We start from the raw sequence: 18,962 nt of genomic DNA, 5'->3' as shown, positions 1-18,962 counted from the left end.
CACTGTCTAATATATATATATATATATATATATATATATATATATATATATATATATATATATATATATATATATATATATATATATATATATATATATACATACAGTATATATATATATATATATATATATATATATATATATATATATATATATATATATATATATATATATACTAGAATGGTAATCAGTACAGCGCATACCTCCACCAGTCTGAACATGTCACGTTGTGTATCCACTGATAGGCCTGATCTGGATCTGGACCTGAACCAAAATATTATCGGTTTGTTGTCTTTGCCTAACCAACTCTTCCACAAAGTTTTGTCCAAATCCGTCCACAACTTTTTTGAGACATCTTGTTCACATACATACACACAAACAAACAAGATAGACGTCATGCAGTCTTGCAAACAAACGCAATACTTGCAAAATCCCCCCCACCCCTTTCCAGGCCTAACAAATGAAGGTGCCATGGATACATCAAATTATCCATTTCATTCAGATTAAAATTGACAATCTTAATCAAAGATCAGGTCAATGAGATGAAAGTTGACGATTTTTCAGATGAAAATTGATGATTTTAGAAATTTGTCCTATTCTTACATTTTAACCCCCCCCAAAAATAGGCATCTGCCTTTTGACCAACTCTACCATTTGGTGAAGTTTTGTGAATATTTGTTTAAATTTGTGACCTGTAGGCAATTGACAAACAAACAAATGAACAAGAAGACATCATGCAAAGTACGTTACTTGCACAATTCACCCCCCCTCCCCCCCCCCCCCCCCCCCGAAAAAAAAGGTTTCAACTGATCCAGCAAACTGTCCATTTCATCAAGATCAAAGTTGACGATCTTGATCAAAGATCGGTCAATAGGATGAAAAGTGATGATTTTTAGATGAAAATTGATGATTTTTAGATGAAAATTGATGATTTTAGAAGTATTCCCCTAGAGTTGACCTTTGCCCTTTTGACCTCAACAATAGTTGGTTTCCCAATTCAGTGATGCACTATGCAAATGCTGTTATATTTTCAAGTCAATTGGATGAAAATTTTGGTTCAGGTCTGGATCCAGATCAGGCCGATTCGATTTTGGTTCAGGTCTGGATCCAGATGAGGCCGATTCGATTTTGGTTCAGGTCTGGATACAGATCAGGCCGATTCGATTTTGGTTCAGGTCTGGATCCAGATCAGGCCGATTCGATTTTGGTTCAGGTCTGGATCCAGATGAGGCCGATTCGATGTTGGTTCAGGTCTGGATCCAGATCAGGCCGATTCGATGTTGGTTCAGGTCTGGATCCAGATGAGGCCGATTCGATGTTGGTTCAGGTCTGGATCCAGATGAGGCCGATTCGATGTTGGTTCAGGTCTGGATCCAGATCAGGGCGATTCGATTTTGGTTCAGGTCTGGATCCAGATGAGGCCGATTCGATTTTGGTTCAGGTCTGGATCCAGATCAGGCCGATTCGATTTTGGTTCAGGTCTGGATCCAGATGAGGCCGATTCGATTTTGGTTCAGGTCTGGATCCAGATCAGGCCGATTCGATTTTGGTTCAGGTCTGGATCCAGATCAGGCCGATTCGATTTTGGTTCAGGTCTGGATCCAGATCAGGGCGATTCGATTTTGGTTCAGGTCTCGATCCAGGTCAGGCTGATTCACTTTTGGTTCAGGTCTGGATCCAGATGAGGCCGATTCGATTTTGGTTCAGGTCTGGATCCAGATCAGGCCGATTCGATGCCGATCAGGCCGATCAGGCCGGTCTGGATCCAGATCAGGCCGATTCGATGTTGGCTCAGGTCTGGATCCAGATCAGGCATAATACAAAACATACAAAACATAAAAAATACAAATTTTTTATTTTGTGGGATACAAAACATAAAGTGTTGGGCCTGGCGGAGTTATGCGCTCTCCCGAGTGCTGATCTATTTAGTTTTTAATGATTTATTTATTAGTTTATACAATCTACACTTGATGACGATTTGTGGAGCACACCATGTTGGTTTATTTTAGTCATTCCATGTACATTGTACACCTTGTCTAATTTTCAATCCAATGGATTTAAAGTCGAAGTGATTTTACCCCGGAGTTTAATTCATGAACCACTCACGAGTCGCGTGCTTTTCACCTTGGTGCGCCCTCTGCTTTGTGGTGCATGGACTCGTGGTTGGTGCAGAATTTGTGCTTCCATTCTGCACCGCCATCATGTGGTCACCGCACAGGCAATGGCGACAAATCGATATGCTGCTCAGGTAGGCCGCAGTGTGTGCTTTGGGTGAAGATGGCAAGTGCGGAGCAAATAGCAATCTGCCTTAGCCATAACTTACAGCTTACCTGTCGCACCAAATAGACTTCTACCTGGGCCGTTTACACTTGATCATCACCCCCTTCCTTCTCTTCCTCCTCCCTCCCCTCTCATTACCTGTGCACCATTCTTCATTCTTGCCACTGTTTATTGCTTGCAGGGGATATTACGCAGAAAGGCTATGAGAAGAAGAAGACCAAACTTCTTGCACCGTACCTGCCTCAAGGCCCAGGTATGTTCCTAGGCCTTGCCAATAATGAGTGTACTAGTGTTGGCTGTATTACCATGGCATAAGTGCTTCGATTTTGACTCCAGCAGTGTGCGCTCGGATGTACACACAGGCCTAGCGGCGTTGTGAAGCCTTTGTATTTCAGTTAGGCCTGGACATATCAATGTGCTTCTTAAGTTGAAGTTTTGATTTGGCCCTAATTCTGTGGCAAACTGATACCTGATAAATAATGGCCGCCACTTTATCAAATGGATCGAGTGGTGTCTATGGGTGAGTGCCCTGGACTGGCATCGGCATCGCATGTATTGTGGGTTGAAATCCAGCTGAAGGTAGTTAGGGGCAACATTCGGGATGTGGATTCTAATCTCCAGGAGAACTTCTATATCACTATTGGATTGTCGTAAAAACCTTGCTGGCTCATGAATGACTTTTAGGGAAGGTGGGAGGGATGCTCTGCATGCCTCACCTCGTCTGGTCTATTCATTCCCCTTGTTTGTGATCTTTGATGTTTCTGATCTTTGATGTTTCTGATCTTTGATGTTTCTGATCTTTGATGTTTCTGATCTTTGATGTTTCTGATCTGTGATGTTTCTCATCTCTGATGTTTCTGATCTCTGATGTTTCTGATCTCTGATGTTTCTGATGTGTGATGTTTCTGATCTCTGATGTCTGATGTTTCTGATCTCTGATGTTTCTGATCTCTGATGTTTCTGATGTCTGATGTTTCTGATCTCTGATGTTTCTGATCTCTGATGTTTCTGATCTGTGATGTTTCTGATCTCTGATGTTTCTGATCTCTGATGTTTCTGATCTCTGATGTTTCTGATCTCTGATGTTTCTGATCTCTGATGTTTCTGATCTCTGATGTTTCTGATCTCTGATGTTTCTGATCTCTGATGTTTCTGATCTCTGATGTTTCTGATCTCTGATGTTTCTGATCTCTGATGTTTCTGATCTGTGATGTTTCTGATCTCTGATGTTTCTGATCTGTGATGTTTCTGATCTGTGATGTTTCTGATCTGTGATGTTTCTGATCTCTGATGTTTCTGATCTCTGATGTTTCTGATCTCTGATGTTTCTGATGTTTGATGTTTCTGATCTCTGATGTTTCTGATCTCTGATGTTTCTGATCTCTGATGTTTCTGATCTCTGATGTTTCTGATCTCTGATGTTTCTGTTCTCTGATGTTTCTGATCTTTGATGTTTCTGATGTTTCTGATCTTTGATGTTACTGATCCCTGATGTTTCTGATCTCTGATGTTTCTGATCTTTGATGTTTCTGATGTTTCTGATCTTTGATGTTACTGATCCCTGATGTTTCTGATCTCTGATGTTTCTGATCTCTGATGTTTCTGATCTTTGATGTTTCTGATCTCTGATGTTTCTGATCTCTGATGTTTCTGATCTCTGATGTTCTGATCTCTGATGTTTCTGATCTCTGATGTTTCTGATCTCTGATGTTTCTGATCTCTGATGTTTTTGATCTTTGATGTTTCTGATGTTTCTGATCTTTGATGTTTCTGATCTCTGATGTTTCTGATCTCTGATGTTTCTGATCTCTGATGTTTCTGATCTCTGATGTTTTTGATCTTTGATGTTTCTGATGTTTCTGATCTTTGATGTTTCTGATCTCTGATGTTTCTGATCTCTGATGTTTCTGATCTTTGATGTTTCTGATCTCTGATGTTTCTGATCTCTGATGTTTCTGATCTCTGATGTTTCTGATCTCTGATGTTTCTGATCTCTGATGTTTCTGATCTCTGATGTTTCTGATCTCTGATGTTTCTGATCTCTGATGTTTCTGATCTCTGATGTTTCTGATCTCTGATGTTTCTGATCTCTGATGTTTCTGATCTCTGATGTTTCTGATCTCTGATGTTTCTGATCTTTGATGTTTCTGATCTCTGATGTTTCTGATCTCTGATGTTTCTGATCTTTGATGTTTCTGATCTCTGATGTTTCTGATCTCTGATGTTTCTGATCTCTGATGTTTCTGATCTCTGATGTTTCTGATCTTTGATGTTTCTTATGTTTCTGATGTTTCTGATCTTTGATGTTTCTGATCTCTGATGTTTCTGATCTTTGATGTTTCTGATCTTTGATGTTTCTGATCCCTGATGTTTCTGATCTCTGATGTTTCTGATCTCTGATGTTTCTGATCTCTGATGTTTCTGATCTCTGATGTTTTTGATCTTTGATGTTTCTGATCTCTGATGTTTCTGATCTCTGATGTTTCTGATCTCTGATGTTTCTGATCTTTGATGTTTCTGATGTTTCTGATGTTTCTGATCTTTGATGTTTCTGATCTCTGATGTTTCTGATCTTTGATGTTTCTGATCTTTGATGTTTCTGATCTTTGATGTTTCTGATCTCTGATGTTTCTGATCTCTGATGTTTCTGATCTCTGATGTTTCTGATCTCTGATGTTTTTGATCTTTGATGTTTCTGATGTTTCTGATCTTTGATGTTTCTGATCTCTGATGTTTCTGATCTCTGATGTTTCTGATCTTTGATGTTTCTGATCTCTGATGTTTCTGATCTCTGATGTTTCTGATCTCTGATGTTTCTGATCTCTGATGTTTCTGATCTCTGATGTTTCTGATCTTTGATGTTTCTGATGTTTCTGATCTTTGATGTTTCTGATCTCTGATGTTTCTGATCTTTGATGTTTCTGATCTTTGATGTTTCTGAATCCTGATGTTTCTGATCTCTGATGTTTCTGATCTCCGATACTCTTCCCAGAGCCTCGGTGCTCCAAAGCAGCTTCCTGAGCCAGGTTTATTCCTGCTGGGTGGTTTTCCATTGCCTTCTCCGCAGTGGTTTTGGCAGGAATTTGAAATTTGGTGAAGATTCCGGAGGTAGCTCGCCTACTCTTTGTGAAGGACACCTGGGATCTTTAACGTCCACTAATTAATGCCGGCAGGTGGGACATCCATTTGAACGTCCTTCCGAGGGATGGCGCACACATTCATTAACCACCCTGTCTGTGAAACACCAGGATGGTGGTTTATTGCCGGGGTCGGGATTTGACCCCAGACTAGTCAGCTCGAGACTGGTATGCGTACCTGTCGACCATCCTGCCAGCCCCCATTCCCTTGATTAGTGGGAGTTATTATTCACGCCTACCTATGGGCTTTACCTTTCTCCTGTAATTTATACTTGAATAATAATGATTGTTATTAGAGAGATTGATTTGTTTTATTTCATAGATTTATGCTGACTGTTACGTCACAGGTACAGAATAGTTCCCACATCGACAAAAGCGTTATAATAATGCATCTTATAGTAACTGTTAAATAAATGGGGGGAAAAAACATCTGGACATCTCAGCTTCCCCATTAGTAGGATTTGTGCCAATGTCAACCACTGTGGGCTGGCATCCCATGGGATGGGTGGGGAAGGGGGGAATATTTATCAATGACCCTGCAAACTAGGGAGAGCAGTGGCGTTGCAGGTGTACCCATCATGCCCCGGGAGGGTATGTCACAGCTGTGTTTGAAGTTGAGGCTGGTGTTGTTAACGTTTGCGTGTTAGTTGGTTTGTGTGACACTTGAGTAACATATTCGACTTAAGACCCTTAAAAAGGCTTTGGGAAGGTTCCAGACTTTAGTCTCATTCCTTCAAGTCATGGTGGGCCTTGTGAAGTCTGTCTCAGGTGTGTGCTCCCCCTTCATCCCATCCCTCACTTCAAACATCCCATCCCACTGTCTACTGGACTGTGACCGACCTTCTCACCAAAAAACATACAGGTTCTGTCTGGCCTTGACCCTGCTTCAGCAACGGGCCCTGATGGCATCAATGCCGATGTTCTCAAATCCTGCTGTACCTCCTTGCTTCCCCTCTGTCTGCCCTATTCAGTCTGTCCTCCTTTGGCCTCCTCCACTCTGCATGGAAGTCACAAACATCACTCCCATCCACAAGAACGGTACAAGAACATTGCTCCCATTCTTTCTTGCACATTTGCTCAAGCTCTGTCAGGTTGGATCGGGAGTGCCGGTGAATATCAATCTTCAAGTCTTTCCACCGATTCTCAATGGGATTCAGCTCTGGGCTTTGGCTGGGCCACTCAAGGACCTTCACGTTCTTGCTCTGAAGCCATTCCAGTGTTTCCCTGGCCGTATGCATCAGGTCATTGTCCTGTTGCAACATAAATCTTCGCCGCAGTCTAAGGTCTTTTGCACTCTGAAGCAGGTTCTCCTCAAGGATTTGCCTGTATTTGACTCCATTCATTGTTCCCTCTGTCCTTACAAGTCTCACAGTACCTGCGGATGAAAAGCATCCCCATAGCATGATGCTGCCGCCACCATGCTTCACAGGATGGTGTTCGATGGGTGATCTGTGCTCGGTTTCCGCCAGACGTAGCGCTTTGCATTCAGGCCAAAGAGTTAAATTTTCATCTCATCAGACCACAGAATATTTGCCCCATGTTCTGTCTTTCACGTGCCCTTTTTTGCAAACTCCAGGTGTGTTATCTTGTGCCTTTTTCTCAGGAGTGGCTTCCATCTGGCCACTCTCCCATAAAGCCAAGATTTGTGAAGTGCTGCAGAGAATTTTGTCCTTCAGGCAGGTTCTCCCATTACAACCAAAGAACTGTGTAGTCCTGTCAGTCTATCATTGGGTTCTTGGTTTGCCCATTCCCTTGTACACATGTATGTTGCTCTCTGTAATTTTGCTCCTCCGTGAGCCTAGACTTGGTTATATCCACTCACACTCTTACTATGTCTCTCCAAAAAGACCGTCTGGACAACCCTCCCATCTACTTTCTGCACAATCCTCTTGAAGAAGTTCTGTCGCTCAAGCTTTTGGGTCTCACTATCTGCCATGATCTTTCCTGGGAAAACCACATTTTCAAGCTGGCCTCCAAAGCCAGTCGCCGACTGGGCATCCTCCATCGTGCGAAGTCCTTCCTTGGCACACCTGAGCTCCTCACCACATACACGGCTTTCATCCGCAGCTTGATGGAATACTGCTCTCCCCTCTGGGCCGGTGCTCCTGCCTCACACCTTGCTCGGCTTCACGCTGTTGAAACCAAAGCTTTCAGAATCATTGGAATTTCCCGCGATGAAGTTAACTCTGAGGGCCTTTCACTCTCTCACCGCAGGCTGGTTGGTGGTCTTTCTGTCTTCTACCGACTTCTCTCCGGCCTTGCTCCCCCAGCCCTGTCTGTGCTCTGTCCCCCAAATATTTCTACAGGTCGTAGAAGATCTGCCTGCAACGCTCTTATGGTTAAACTGCCAAAGTCTAGGCTCTCTGCTCACCTTCACTCTTTCATTCCTCTTTTCTCCCGCCTCTGGAACAAACTCCCTCAGTCTCTTCAATCCCACTCCTCCCTCCAGGTCTTCAAAACAGCTGTTCACCACCATCTCTTATCATCCCCCATCCAAAACCTTGATCTTTTCTACCCCCGTTAAATCACCCCAAATCCACCTCTTTCAATCCCCAACTTCTTTCCTGAAATTCCTAGGAGTGTTCATTTGCTTTATACCATGTACCCCTCCCTCCTTCCACAGCCCTCCTTTTTCCACAGATCTACCGACGTCCTTGTTCTCTGCTGTTGTTGTGCTTGTGTGCTTCCCTCTCTCTCCCCCTCTTGTCCCCCACTCCCTTCATTTCATGTTTTGTGTGTCTGCGCATGTTTTCATGTTCAATGTGTTGGCTCTTGTATGAGCCTCGATTCTGTATACCTTTTTCTTTTCTTTTTCATAATTAAGGATTGTATCTCCGTATCAGTGTTCATTCACCAGTCATTAGACCCCGACCAGTTTCACTGGAGGGGACTATAGGCTTGCTCTCAATACGTCCGTCCATCACACCTGTGGTTTTCCAGACTTTCAGCCCTTAGCCCTTCACATATTTTTCACAAAGTTATGCCCTTTGTGGACTTGAAAAAGATCACATCAGCAGTGGACATGTATGCAAAGCAATTCTCGCTCTTGTTGAATTACTCTTTTGTATGATACACGACCCTTGGCAGAGTCTGTTAGTGCTGGTGAATGTCTGATATTACCTGTCGTGTGTTCACCCACCATCATTGATTCTTCCCTTTCCATTTTGAGTGCATTACATTTGTGTGCATTTTGGATTGTGCTCTCTGAAAGATGTATCGATTATATAAATGGTGAAACCTTTTCCTTCCCCTCCCGATCAGATCTTGTTTAATAGCCAAGGCAGGGTCAGTGCCATGCTGACGCGGTGCGACGCCATCACTATGTGTGTGGTTGCACTGCACATAGTCTTGGAGCAATACTTTGTAAGTCGATGTCATTCCGAACATGCTTTTCTGTCCCGTGTATGTATTTCTACCCTTGGGATCCAGTTTGTACTTTGACCTTGACGTGTTACCCAGGGATCTGATCATCTGTATAAAGAATTATAACACACTGCATGTTAATTGTAAAACCAAGTTTGGGCATGACGACATAGTCCCTGTCCCCCTGTCCCCCTGTCCCCCTGTCCCCCTGTCCCCCTGTCCCCCTGTCCCCCTGTCCCCCTGTACCCCTGTCCCACTGTACCCCTGTCCCACTGTGCCCCTGTCCCACTGACCCCCTGTCCCACTGTCCCACTGTCCCACTGTCCCCCCTGTCCCACTGTTCTGTCCCCCTGTCCCATCCCACTGTCCCCCTGTCCCACTGTCCCCCTGTCCCACTGTCCCCCTGTCCCCCTGTTCCACTGTTCTCCTGTCCCACTGTCCTCCTGTCCCACTGTTCTCCTGTCCCACTGTTCTCCTGTCCCACTGTTCTCCTGTCCCACTGTTCTCCTGTCCCACTGTTCTCCTGCCCCCCTGCCCCCCTGTCCCACTGTCCCCCTGTCCCACTGTTCTCCTGTCCCACTGTTCTCCTGTCCCACTGTTCTCCTGTCCCACTGTCCCACTGTTCTCCTGTCCCACTGTTCTCCTGTCCCACTGTCCCCTTGTCAATCTGCCCCCCTGTCAATGTGTCCCCCTGTCCCACTGATCCCCTGCCCCTCCGTCCCCCTGTCCCCCTGTCAATCTGCCCCTCGGTCCCTCTGTCCCACTGTCGCCCAGTCCATCTGACTGTCCATAGCCTTGGAATGGCTCCAATAATTATAATGACCTTTCCTGTGCTGACGCAGCCTTTCCGATCACCGTTAATTTTGTGGTTCCGCCATTAAACGGTTACCAATGATGTTTGTCATCATTTTATCTGTAACTTTAAATTTACTCCTTGGATTCTGATAGCTTTAATTTTATACTATATGCGAGTACAATATCGAGGCTCATGGAAGAGTGGGGTACCTGAGGGTAAAAAGGCACTGTACAGACAGCGCGCCACATGTGGACGCAACGAGCAAGGGAATGGACGAACAGGAACAGAGGAGAACTTAAACGAAAAAATAATTACCTGAATAAGTTATGTTTTTATTCTAGTATCCGGATTTGGATGTTCACCAAAATCGAATCGATTCGTCCTTGTCACACACCCAACCTGTCTACCAAGTTCCGTCTGAATCCATCCATAACTTTGTGAGATGGTGGACAAAAATGGAAACACCAGTGTAAAGTCACTTGATAGGGCATAGGGGCACCAGGTTCGGACAGTGCGCAATGGCGTGGAGTCCACCAGAGTCTGGAATTCTACTGCTCTGCAGGAGGGATGCGGCAACATCCTTCCATGAAAACGTGAATCAACTCACACCTGTTTGATGGAGGTGGAAAACGCCGTCTCAGGCGTCATTCCAGAATATCCCATAAATGCTCCATTGGGTTCATATTGAGTGACAGAAGGCCATGACGTATGGTTAACATCAGTGTCATGCTCATCAAACCATTGGGCGACCACACGTGCTCTGTGGATTGGGGCATTGGGGTCTCCTCTTGCCGCTATGCTCGCCATAACTATATGAACTAGGCCTGTGCAGCATTTTTATACATGTCCCTAAGCATGCTGGGATGTTATTTGCTTAATGAACACATGGCCCACACCTGTGTGGAAGCCCTTGCTTGGTGTCCCTCATTTACCCAGGTGTTTCCATTTTTTTTGTCCACTACCTGTATATATCGGTTTTAGCCCAATCACTCAAAAATCCCTGAAAACCTCTAGTATCTGGATCTGGATTCAGATCTTCACCAAAATTGAATCAATTCTTCCTTGTCCCAACTCATCCACCAAGTTTTGTCATAATCTGTCCACGACTTTTTGAAATATCCTGCGATACATCGTTTTCGACTCCACCTCTTAATGGTGAAGATTCACTTGTGAAATAAAAAAATTCTCATGTCCGATTATTATCACCACCAGGACTTTGGACATTCCCACAGGTGTCTTCAATGTCCATAACTCATTAACATTGAGCATCTCCTAAGTAATGTGCAGTTTCCTCTATATTGTAGCGGCTACCGCTGGGTATACACAATCGCCTTGCACCTACCGAGGACGCGGAGCGATCACCATGCCGGGCTCGCCCAGGACGCCCGGGCACGCCCAGCCTCGCCTTTCCAGGGCTCGTCCAGGGCGCCCGGGCATGCCCGCTCTCGACTTGCCAGGCCTCGTCCAGGATGCCCGGGCATGTCCAGACTCGCCTTTCCAGGGTTCGCCCAGAACGCCCGGGCACGCCCAGCCTCGCCTTTCCAGGGCTCGTCCAGGACGCCCGGGCATGCCCGCTCTCGACTTGCCAGGCCTCGTCCAGGACGCCCGGGCATGTCCAGACTCGCCTTTCCAGGGTTCACCCAGGACGCCCGGTCTCGCCTTTCCCGGGCAAACGCTCCGGGATAATGTGTATATATATTGCTGCCCGATAAACGGGCTTTTCAGAGTACCCGAGTTGATTTGACACAATAAAGAAACTCGGACGAATTCCAGCTTTTTGTCGCGTCAATTCTTCCGATTTACGTTGGAGCACAGCTCCTACATTGGTGATCCGACATGGACACGGCAGTTGCCCTCAAACTGCCTACCTTCTGGGAGGCTCACGCGGCGGTTTGGTTTGCCCAGGCGGACTCCCTGTTCGCCCTGCGAGGCATCACAGCCGACGACACCCGCTTCCACCATGTGGTAGCAGCACTCGGCTCGGCCACCACGGCCCGCGCCCTGAGCCTCCTCGAGAGCCCGCCAGCCGCTGACCATTACAACGCGATTAAAAAGCTCCTCCTCGACGCTTTCGCCCTTTCATCGGCGGAACGCGCACGGCGCCTGCTCGACCTGCCCGAGCTCGGCGACACCCGCCCGTCCGAGCGAATGGACTACATGCTTTCGCTGCTCGGCGAGCACTCTCCGGCTTTCCTGTTCCGGGAGCTTTTCCTCCGTCAGCTGCCTAGCCAGGTACGCCTCGCACTGGCAAGCAAGATGATCACGGATCCCCGCGCCCTCGCCAGGGAAGCCGACAAGATCTCCGCGGCAGGCCAACGCATTGGAGCAGCGACCTGGAGCCCACCGCCGTCCGAAGCAACGCCCATGGCGCCCGAGCACCCGGCACGGTCGACGACCGAACTGCCGATGCAATTGGCGGCCGCTACGCCGCGCCGACCACCTCCAGCACGATGACCGGGGCCTCCACCTGACCAGGCGTGGTGTTATTATCATGCCAGGTTCGGACAGAAGGCCCGGACATGCCAACCCCCGTGCACCTTCGGCAAGTCGGGAAACGGCCGGGCCGGCGTTCATTACCAGCCATGAGCGCCGGCCACATGGGCAACTTACTTTTCATCAGGGACAAAGCGTCCGGACGGCGCTTCCTGTGTGACACCGGCGCCCAACTGAGCATCATACCCGCCTCCGATCAGGACAGGCAGTCCGCGGTTTGCGGCCCCTCCTTGGTTGCGGCCAACGGATCGGCCATCCGCACCTTCGGCCCGCGCAACGTCACCCTCTGCTTCGGCGGCCAACACTTTAATTGGACTTTTGTAACCGCAAGCGTGCCCATGGCTCTGCCAGGCGCCGACTTCCTCTGCGCACACGGACTGCTGGTTGATGTCAAACGGCGTCGCCTCGTCAACGCCGAGACCTTCAGCTCCTTGGCATGCACATTGAGCAGCTCCGCACCGACCGAGCTGGCATGCACCTTCCTGGCGGCGAAAGAGTTTGCTCGCCTGCTCACGGAGTTCCCGGCCCTCACGCGGCCGACGTTTTCGGCCGTCGCAGTACGACATGGGATCGAGCACCACATACCAACCACGGGCCCGCCGGTCTACGCCAGAGCCCGCCGCCTCGACCCAGCCAAGCTCGCCGTGGCCAAAGCCGAGTTTGACGCTTTGGAACACCTCGGCATCGTGTGGCGCTCTGATAGCGCGTGGGCTTCGCCACTACACATCGTCCCAAAACCAGGGGGCGGCTGGCGCCCATGTGGCGACTACCGCCGCCTTAACGATGCTACCACCCCCGACAGGTATCCGATCCCGCACATCCAAGACTTCTCAGCCCGTTTGGCAGGACGGGTCATTTTTTCGAAGATTGATTTAATACGGGGATACCACCAGGTACCTGTCAGGGCGGCCGACGTCCCAAAAACGGCCGTCATCACGCCGTTCGGCTTATTCGAATTCCTGCGAATGCCGTTTGGCCTCAAGAACGCGGCTCAGGCGTTCCAGCGCTTGATGGATGGCGTGCTGCGCGACCTGCCGTTCCTCTTCGTTTACCTGGACGACATCCTCGTCGCCAGCACGGCCCGGGCTGAGCACCTCCTCCACCTCCGAACACTGTTCGGGCGCCTCAGCGAGCACGGCCTCATCGTCAACCCGGCCAAATGCCACTTCGGCACAACGGCTGTTGATTTTTTGGGCCACCACATCACAAAAGAACGGGGCCGGGCTGCTGCCAACCAAGGTCGAGGCCATCACCACGTTTCCGCGTCCCCGCTCCATAAAGGCCCTGCAGGAATTCCTGGGAATGGTGAATTTCTATCACCGCTTCGTGCCCCGCGCTGCTCAACTCATGCGGCCCCTCTACGAAGCCCTCCGGGGCAAGCCGGCCAAGCACGACGTCGTCTGGTCCGCAGCAATGGACGCGGCCTTTAAAAACTCAAAGCGGGCCCTCGCCGACGCAATAATGCTCGCTCACCCGGTGCTCAACGCTCCCATCGCCCTCTCCACGGATGCCTCCAACTACGCGGTGGGCGCCGTACATGAGCAATGGGTGAACGGGGTTTGGCAGCCACTCGCTTTTTTCAGCCGGCAACTCTGGCCGAACGAGCTCAAATATAGCACGTTTGACCGTGAGCTCCTCGGTCTACACCTGGCCGTTCGCCATTTCCGCCACCTCCTGGAGGGCCGACCCTTCACGGCGTTCGTCGACCACAAGCCGTTGGTTTACGCAATGGCCAAGGTCACGGAGCCGTGGTCGGCCCGCCAACAGCGCCACCTCTCCGCCGTGTCAGCGTTTACCACGGACATCCGGCACGTCGCCGGCAAAGACAACGCCGTGGCCGACTGTCTTTCTCGGGCCAGCGCGAACGCGGTCCACCTCGGCATGGACTTCGCGCTTATGGCGGCGGACCAAACCACCGACACCACGGTGCAAGCCCTCCGGGCGGCGGAAACGGGCCTCCGCCTGGCCGACATCCCCTTCGCGGACACTGTCCTGCTCTGCGACGTCTCCCAAGGCCAGCCTCGCCCCATCGTGCCCGTTACCTGGCAACGCCGCATCTTCGCCTCCGTCCACGGCCTTTCCCACCCGGGCCGGAAAGCTTCCCAGAAGCTGGTGTCGGCGCGATTCGTCTGGCACGGCCTTCGACGGGACGTCCGCGATTGGACCAGCACCTGCACAGCCTGCCAACAGGCCAAGGTCCACCGACACACCCAGGCCCCGCTGGCACCTTTCACCGTGCCCGAACGACGTTTCGACCACTTCAACGTGGACCTGGTGGGCCCCCTCCCCCCATCACGCGGTTTCACACACCTGCTCACCATGGTGGACAGGACCACCAGGTGGCCGGAGGCCGTTCCCCTCGTCTCCACCACCACCGCCGACGTGGCGCAGGCTTTCATCGCCACCTGGGTCGCCCGCTTCGGCGCACCGGCGGACATCTCGTCAGACCACGGACCGCAGTTCACCTCCGAGCTGTGGGGCACGGTCGCCCGCAACCTGGGGGTCAAGCTCCACCGTACTACGGCCTACCACCCCCAAGCCAACGGGTTGTGCGAGCGGTTCCACTGCTCCATGAAGGCAGCGCTCATGGCCGGCCTTCAGGACGGCGGTTGGGCCGACCGGCTGCCGTGGGTCCTTTTGGGCCTCCGCACGGCCCCCAAGGAGGACCTCCGGGCGTCCACCGCCGAGCTTGTCTACGGCCAGGCGCTACGCGTCCCGGGCGAATTTGTGCCCGACGCTACCAGTCCCTGGTCCGCAGCTCACCAGCGCTTGGACCTCCAGGAGACCGCCCGACGGTTTGCCCCCGTGCCAACGTCCCACCACGGTGACCCCCAGTCCTACGTCCCCCCAGCGCTTCGCACAGCGGAGTACGTTTTTGTGCGTCATGACGCACATCGGGGGCCACTCTGGCCGCCGTACGACGGGCCCTTCCGGGTCCTGCGACGGGACGACAAGTCGTTCGTCATCGACATCGGCGGCAGGTCGGACCGGATTGCGGTGGACCGCCTCAAGCCGGCGCACGTGGACATCAACCAACCGCCACGGTTGGCCCTTCCGCCGTGGCGAGGCCGCCCCCATCCACGGTGCCCCCCACTCGACCGCCCACCACCACACCGGACCCCCCCCTCCCCCCCCCCACGACCCGCCAGGGGTCGCTTCGGCCGGGTCATCAGGACCCCCCTTAAATTGACCCTGCCGGTGCAAGTCGATTCTGGGGGGATGTGTGTAGCGGCTACCGCTGGGTATACACAATCGCCTTGCACCTACCGAGGACACGGAGCGATCACCATGCCGGGCTCGCCCAGGACGCCCGGGCACGCCCAGCCTCGCCTTTCCAGGGCTCGTCCAGGACGCCCGGGCATGCCCGCTCTCGACTTGCCAGGCCTTGTCCAGGACGCCCGGGCATGTCCAGACTTGCCTTTCCAGGGTTCGCCCAGGACGCCCGGGCACGCCCGGTCTCGCCTTTCCCGGGCAAACGCTCCGGGATAATGTGTATATATATTGCTGCCCGATAAACGGGCTTTTCAGAGTACCCGAGTTGATTTGACACAATAAAGAAACTCGGACGAATTCCAGCTTTTTGTCGCGTCCATTCTTCTGATTTACGTTGGAGCACAGCTCCTACAATATCTTCGTTCATCGCTTTTGTTGCAGTGCCACTAACCATCGTTGGGTCGTATTGCAGTTGCAGCTCAACTGCTCAGCAACTGAAATCGTCCAGGAAAGGTTTCCTCCTCACCACATGTCAAAAGTGTGTTGTTTGGAAACGGGAAGATTTCACGATACCAGTATCAAAGCCCGTCATGATGACGGGTTGGACCGTTTATTCGACGGTACAGCCTTGTGAGTGCCAAAATCAGAATACTGGGCCTTACGAATTTTTGGATGGAGTAGTTTGCGTCGAGTGGTATTTTTTTTATTTTTTATTTATTCTGGTATACAAGATCGAGGCTCGTGTAAGGGCTAATATTAATGACAAAAAAAAACCGACACATAAGACGAAATAAAGGGAGCGGGAGACAAGAGAGAAGGAAGCACACAAGTACAACATTTGAGAGCAGGGACATCGGGAGATCTGTGGGGGGGAGAGGGCTTGGGGGGAGGAAGCATGGGAAGAGGGGGGGGGGTGGGAGAAGTATAAAACACATGGACACTGCAAGGACTTCCAGGAAAGAAGTCGGTATTTCAAAAAAGTGGATCTGGGGTGAATTAGCGGGGGTAGAAAAGATCAAGGTTTTGGATGGGGGAAGGTAAGAGATGGTGGTGAACAGCTGTTTTAAAGACCTGGAGGGAGGAGTGGGATTGAAGAGAGTGAGGGAGTTTGTTCCAGAGGCGGGAGAAAAGAGGAATGAAGGAGTGAAGGTGAGCAGAGAGCCTAGATTTTGGCAGTTTAACCATAAGAGGGTTGCAGGCAGATCTTGTGCGACCTGTAGGAATATTTGAGGGACAGAGCCCAGAGAGAGCTGGGGGAGCAAGGCCGGAGAGGAGTCGGTAGAAGACGGAAAGACCACCAACCTGCCTGCGGTGAGTGAGTGAGAGGCCCTTGGAGTTAGCTTCATCGCGGGAGATTCCAATGATTCTGAACGCTTTGGTTTCAACAGCGTGAAGCCGAGCTCGGTGTGAGGCAGGAGCTCCAGCCCATAGGGGAGAACAGTATTCCATTGAGCTGCGGATGAAAGACTTGTATGTGGTGAGGAGGTCAGGTGTGCCAAGGAAGGACTTCTTTCCATTCATCAGATTCTTCCTGGAAAGACTCAGGATGGTCTTCGTGGGCCTTTGTGTCACTTTAATAGAACAGCTCCATTACCAATTAATACCAGAAGCATCATTCCTGAGTACAAATGGCCTACTTGGGTCCGATAAGCTCAATATAGGTTTGCTGTTATGTTGTTCCTTGAGGGTCGTGTTGGACTTCACTTAGCATCCCCCAAAGCACCTTACTGGGTTGCCCCCTTCTGGTCAAATTAGTAAGAGGTGCAGGGATGGGCACATATTTCGGGATGTAATCTTAAATAGTCCCTTGTCAGAACCACAAACGACCTCACCTCATGTTCCGTGGGCCACTGCTCAACCGTGCTTTTTCCAAGTTGTCTGGAAAAGCTGACAGACCACGTTCCACGACCCAAAAATATAAGGACCACTTTCTCCGTGCTGTTTCTGGACGTTTCTTGTTCCCTTTAAGGCAGGTGTCTCGTACTGAGCGTGACTGGGGAACAATTCTAAGTGACTGGGTTTTTGTTTTCGAGTGCAATTAAAATTGGAGTTGGAGTTAGAATTACGATTGTACATTATTCGGATAATCAAGAGTTGTTGATGGTGTTTTTTTATTGTAATTTCCATGACATTGATCATGGAGGAGCTCGTACATAAATTACATGCAGGGCAAACACGTTTCCAGCCATCAGTGCACATACACTTCAATTTGAATTACAAGGACATTCGTAGACAATGGATAACCGATAAGTCTGGATAGTTTGGGATTTAAACCTGGGTTTCCAGCATCATGAGCCATTGGTTCTGCTGGGAATCCTGAACAGGCTAACCTAGCTTTTTATGACTGATCTCAAGTCTTGTTATGACTCCAACATGTCACTGATCTTAAGTCTTGTTATGACTCTAACATGTCATTGATCTCAAGTCTTGTTATGACTCTAACATGTCACTGATCTTAAGTCTTGTTATGACTCTAACATGTCACTGATCTTAAGTCTTGTTATGACTCTAACATGTCACTGATCTTAAGTCTTGTTATGACTCTAACATGTCACTGATCTTAAGTGTTGTTATGACTCTAACATGTCACTGATCTTAAGTGTTGTTATGACTCTAACATGTCACTGATCTTAAGTGTTGTTATGACTCTAACATGTCACTGATCTTAAGTCTTGTTATGACTCTAATATGTCACTGATGTTAAGTCTTGTTATGACTCTAACATGTCACTGATCGTAAGTCTTGTTATGACTCTAATATGTCACTGATCTTAAGTCTTGTTATGACTCTAACATGTCACTGATCTTAAGTCTTGTTATGACTCTAACATGTCACTGATCTTAAGTCTTGTTATGACTCTAATATGTCACTGATCTTAAGTGTTGTTATGACTAACATGTCACTGATCTTAAGTGTTGTTATGACTCTAACATGTCACTGATCTTAAGTGTTGTTATGACTCTAACATGTCACTGATCTTAAGTCTTGTTATGACTCTAATATGTCACTGATCTTAAGTCTTGTTATCACTCTAACATGTCACTGATCTTAAGTCTTGTTATGACTCTAACATGTCACTGATCTTAAGTCTTGTTATGACTCTAACATGTCACTGATCTTAAGTGTTGTTATGACTCTAACATGTCACTGATCTTAAGTGTTGTTATGACTCTAACATGTCACTGATCTTAAGTGTTGTTATGACTCTAACGTCACTGATCTTAAGTCTTGTTATGACTCTAATATGTCACTGATGTTAAGTCTTGTTATGACTCTAACATGTCACTGATCGTAAGTCTTGTTATGACTCTCACATGTCACTGATGTTAATTCTTGTTATGACTCTAACATGTCACTGAACTTAAGTCTTGTTATGACTCTAACATGTCACTGATCATAAGTCTTGTTATGACTCTAACATGTCACTGATCTTAAGTCTTGTTATGACTCTAACATGTCACTGATCTTAAGTCTTGTTATGATGCTAATATGTCACTGATCTTAAGCCTTGTTATGATGCTAATATGTCACTGATCTTAAGTCTTGTTATGATGCTAACATGTCATTGATCTCAAGTCTTGTTATGACTCTAACATGTCACTGATCGTAAGTCTTGTTATGACTCTAACATGTCACTGATCATAAGTCTTGTTATGACTCTAACATGTCACTGATCTCAA

General features: G+C 48.8%; 1 protein-coding gene across 1 annotated transcript in view; it reads left to right on the top strand.

Moving 5' to 3' along the window:
• The first annotated feature begins 2,456 nt into the window (after positions 1–2,456).
• The window catches only part of LOC144892553 (disco-interacting protein 2 homolog C-like), a 144,140-nt gene continuing 127,634 nt past the window's right edge, over positions 2,457–18,962 (top strand). Inside the window, exon 1 of the mRNA XM_078779526.1 lies at positions 2,457–2,533. Within this exon, the coding sequence (XP_078635652.1) occupies positions 2,483–2,533 (51 nt within the window). The 5' untranslated portion in view covers positions 2,457–2,482. The remainder of the gene's footprint in view (positions 2,534–18,962) is intronic.

The sequence above is a fragment of the Myxine glutinosa genome, chromosome 6 (genome assembly GCF_964187855.1).
Source record: "Myxine glutinosa chromosome 6, kmMyxGlut1.1, whole genome shotgun sequence".
In the NCBI taxonomy this organism is placed as follows: Eukaryota; Metazoa; Chordata; class Myxini; order Myxiniformes; family Myxinidae; genus Myxine; species Myxine glutinosa.
This window is presented reverse-complemented; position numbering and strand designations above follow the sequence as displayed.